The sequence below is a fragment of the Carlito syrichta genome, unplaced genomic scaffold, assembly GCF_000164805.1.
Source record: "Carlito syrichta isolate Samal-C Ts95f unplaced genomic scaffold, Tarsius_syrichta-2.0.1 Scaffold307101, whole genome shotgun sequence".
Taxonomy (NCBI): domain Eukaryota; kingdom Metazoa; phylum Chordata; class Mammalia; order Primates; family Tarsiidae; genus Carlito; species Carlito syrichta.
Window position 1 is genome coordinate 1178 of NW_007251197.1, and position 3153 is coordinate 4330.

At 49.2% G+C, this 3153-nt stretch overlaps 1 protein-coding gene across 1 annotated transcript in view; it reads left to right on the top strand.

Annotated features, from left to right (window-relative positions):
• Positions 1-2678: 2678 nt before the first annotated feature.
• The window catches only part of DHX37 (DEAH-box helicase 37), a gene marked incomplete at its 5' end in the record, with an annotated part of 24838 nt that continues 24363 nt past the window's right edge, over positions 2679-3153 (top strand). The window contains one exon of the mRNA XM_021715423.1: positions 2679-2792. Within this exon, the coding sequence (XP_021571098.1) occupies positions 2679-2792 (114 nt within the window). The remainder of the gene's footprint in view (positions 2793-3153) is intronic.

Below are 3153 nucleotides of genomic sequence, written 5' to 3' on the forward strand. Positions count from 1 at the left end.
AAAAAAAAAAAAAAAAGAATAGAAAATAACTGAGCATTGTTCTAAATCACAGTAAGTGCTGTGGAATGAAATTGTAACACCAGTTAGAGATGCAGTCGTGTGCTTGTGTAATAAGTAATAATCAGGGTTTGCTGACTGCTCTCACAGATGACCCCAGAATGCCAGTGGCTGCTCACCACAAAGGTTTGCTTCTAGATGGCATCATAACCCAGTGTCATCTGGTGGTGACAGGTGGAGTGGGATTCTGCTCCACACAGTCACCCAGGGACCCAGCCACTGCCATCTCGCTTCCCTGCCACCCTTTGAGGCTTCAGCCCTTGCTTTTTTGTGTGATGTTTTCCCCTACTTATATTCCTTTTTTTGTTTTGTGTTTTGAGTGAGGGTCTCCCTCTGTCACCCAAATTGGAGAACAGTGGTGTGATCACTACAATTACAGCTCCCAGCAGGATTGACTTCCTGGGCTCAGGTGATCCGCCTCAGTCTTCCGAGCAGCTGCGACTACAGGTGTGCATCACTGCACCCAGGTCTCACTATGTTGCCCAGGCTGGTCTCGAACTCCTGGGCTCAAGCAATCCTCCCACTTCAACCTCTCAAAGCACTGGAATTACAGGTGTGAGCCACCACCCAGCCTCCAGATCATACTCCTAAGCAAGACATAGCTTAGCTTTGCCTTTTTTTTTTTTGAGTTGGAGTCTCATTCTGTTGCCCAGACTGGAGTGCAGTAGCACATTCACGACCACCCCAGCGTTGGCCTGCTGGGATCCAGCAATCCTTCCACCTCAGCCTTCCAAGCAGCCAAAACTACAGGTGCACACTACTGCTAATTTATTTATTTATTTATTGTAGAGACAGAGTCTCGCCAGGTTGCCCAGGCTTGTCTCGAGTGTGCTCGGGCAGTCCACTCACCTCAGTCTCCCTAAGTGCTAAGATTACAAGCTGAGCCACCAAGCCTGGCCAGGTTTGCCTATTTTTATATGCAGCATCATGTGCATTTTGCTTTTTTTTTTTTTTTTTTTTTGAGTTGGAGTTTTGCTGTTACCCAGACTGGAGTGCAATGGCACGCTCACGGCCACCGCAGCCTCGACCTGCTGGGCTCAGGCAATCTTTCCATCTCAGCCTTCCTCAACCTTCCAAGTAGCTGGAACTATTTTTTTTTTTTAATTTTAGAGACAAGATCTTGCCAAATTGCCCAGGCTGGTCTCAAACCCCTGGACTCGGGCAATTCTCTCGCCTCTGCCTCCCAAAGTGCTGGGATTATAGGCATGAGCCACCATGCCTGGCTCAGTTTGCTTTTTTTGTTGTTCAGCATTGTCTGCTGAGTTTTCTCCATGTGGATGCAGGGGCTAAGAACCATTCGTTTTGTTCCCACTGCTGTCAAGTATCCCATGGTATGAATATACCACAGCAGAAGTATCCTATAGTGTGAATACACCCATGGTAGATATATCCCACGGTGTGAATATACTAGAGTATAAGTGTTCTGTTGCCAGATATTTGGCATTTGGGTTGTCATAGCTTTCTGCTCTCATGTTCACTAATGTTCTAAACGTCCTTGACCTTCTCTGCTGAGCACATGTGCAAAAGTTTCTCTTTGGCACTGGTTGCAAACTGGAGGTCACAGCCATCTGTGGGTCCTTAAATGGCCAACATATATTTTAAACAAATGGAATGAAATAAAATAGAAATAGGGCAAAATATGATTAGCTTGTTGGCATGCTTTACATGTCTCACAGAACTTTCCCTTCCATGTATGTCATGTGTGTACTGAGGCATGATATAGGTTGCATTTCCTTTTCTAGAGGTAGAAAATAAATGTTTGGAATGAAAGCCACTGCTCTAAAGTACTTACCTAGAATAGGAATTGCAAGTCACCTACCCTCAACTTGGAGAAAATTATCACCTGATTTTTTTTCTTTTTTTTTTTGGAATCAGGATCTTACTCTGTTAATGTAGGCTGGAGTGCGAGGCATGATTACAGTTCACTGCAGCCTCAACCTCCTGGGCTCAGGCGATCCTCCTACCTCAACTTCCTGGGTGGCTGAGACTACAGGCATGCGTCACCACACTGACTAATTTGTTTTTGAAATGAGGTCTTGCGATGTTGCCCAGGCCAGTCTTGAACTCCTGTGTTCAAGCAATTCTCCTGCCTCGACCTCCCAAAGCACTGGGATTATAGGCATGAGCCACCACTCCCGGCCTATTTATTTTTTAGAGACAAGGTTTTGCTCTGTCATCCAGGCTGGAGTGCAGTGGTGTGATAATAGCTTCCTGTAGCCTCGAGCTCCTGAACTCATGCCATCCTCCCACCTCAGCCTCCCAAAGTGCTGTGATGACAGGTGTGAGCCACCATACCTGCAGCACCAGAGGTATTTGTCATAGTGGTCATGCAATGATCGAGGCTCCCACTGGCAGCAGCCAGAAGTGCTGTGTCTTAGGGAGCCACTCCGCCCCAGCCATGCTATGCCGGGGACATTGGCCTGACCTTCCGAAGGATGCCATCTTTGCCTCTGTCTCCCATGGGTTGTGTCTCTTGGTCCCCCCTTCCCCCAGCTGTCCAGGCCTCTAGTCACCAGTAGGCACATCTGTTTGCTGTCCACAGGCCTGCCGCCACCTTGATGGAGACCCCACTACCCTGCATAATCTCGCTGCTCCCTGACCACCTTCCCCTCTCTGTCTAGGAGGAGCGGCTGAAGCTCCCGATTCTCGCTGAGGAGCAGGTGATCATGGAGGCAGTGGCCGAGCACCCCATTGTCATCGTGTGTGGTGAGACTGGCAGCGGGAAGACCACACAAGTGCCTCAGTTTCTCTACGAAGCAGGCTATAGCAGGTAGGGGTTGGACGCGGGCTTCTCTGCAGGTCCCTTGGGGATGGTGGAGATGGGGCCCAAGAAAGTCCCTGAGAGGCTGGGCTCCCAGAGATCCAATCCCAGCTCTGCCCTGTGCGTGCTGTGTGACTTCAGACCAGCTACTTAACCTCTCTGGGCCTCTGTTTCTTCAGCCTGAGATAGAAATAACAATAGCACCTGTAGCCGGGCTCGGTGGCTCAGCCTGTAATCCCGCGCCTTTGGGAGGCTGAGGTGAGTGGATTGCCTGAGCCCGCGGGTTTGAGACCCGCCTGGGCAGCAAGACCTCATCTCTACAATAAATCAAAAAA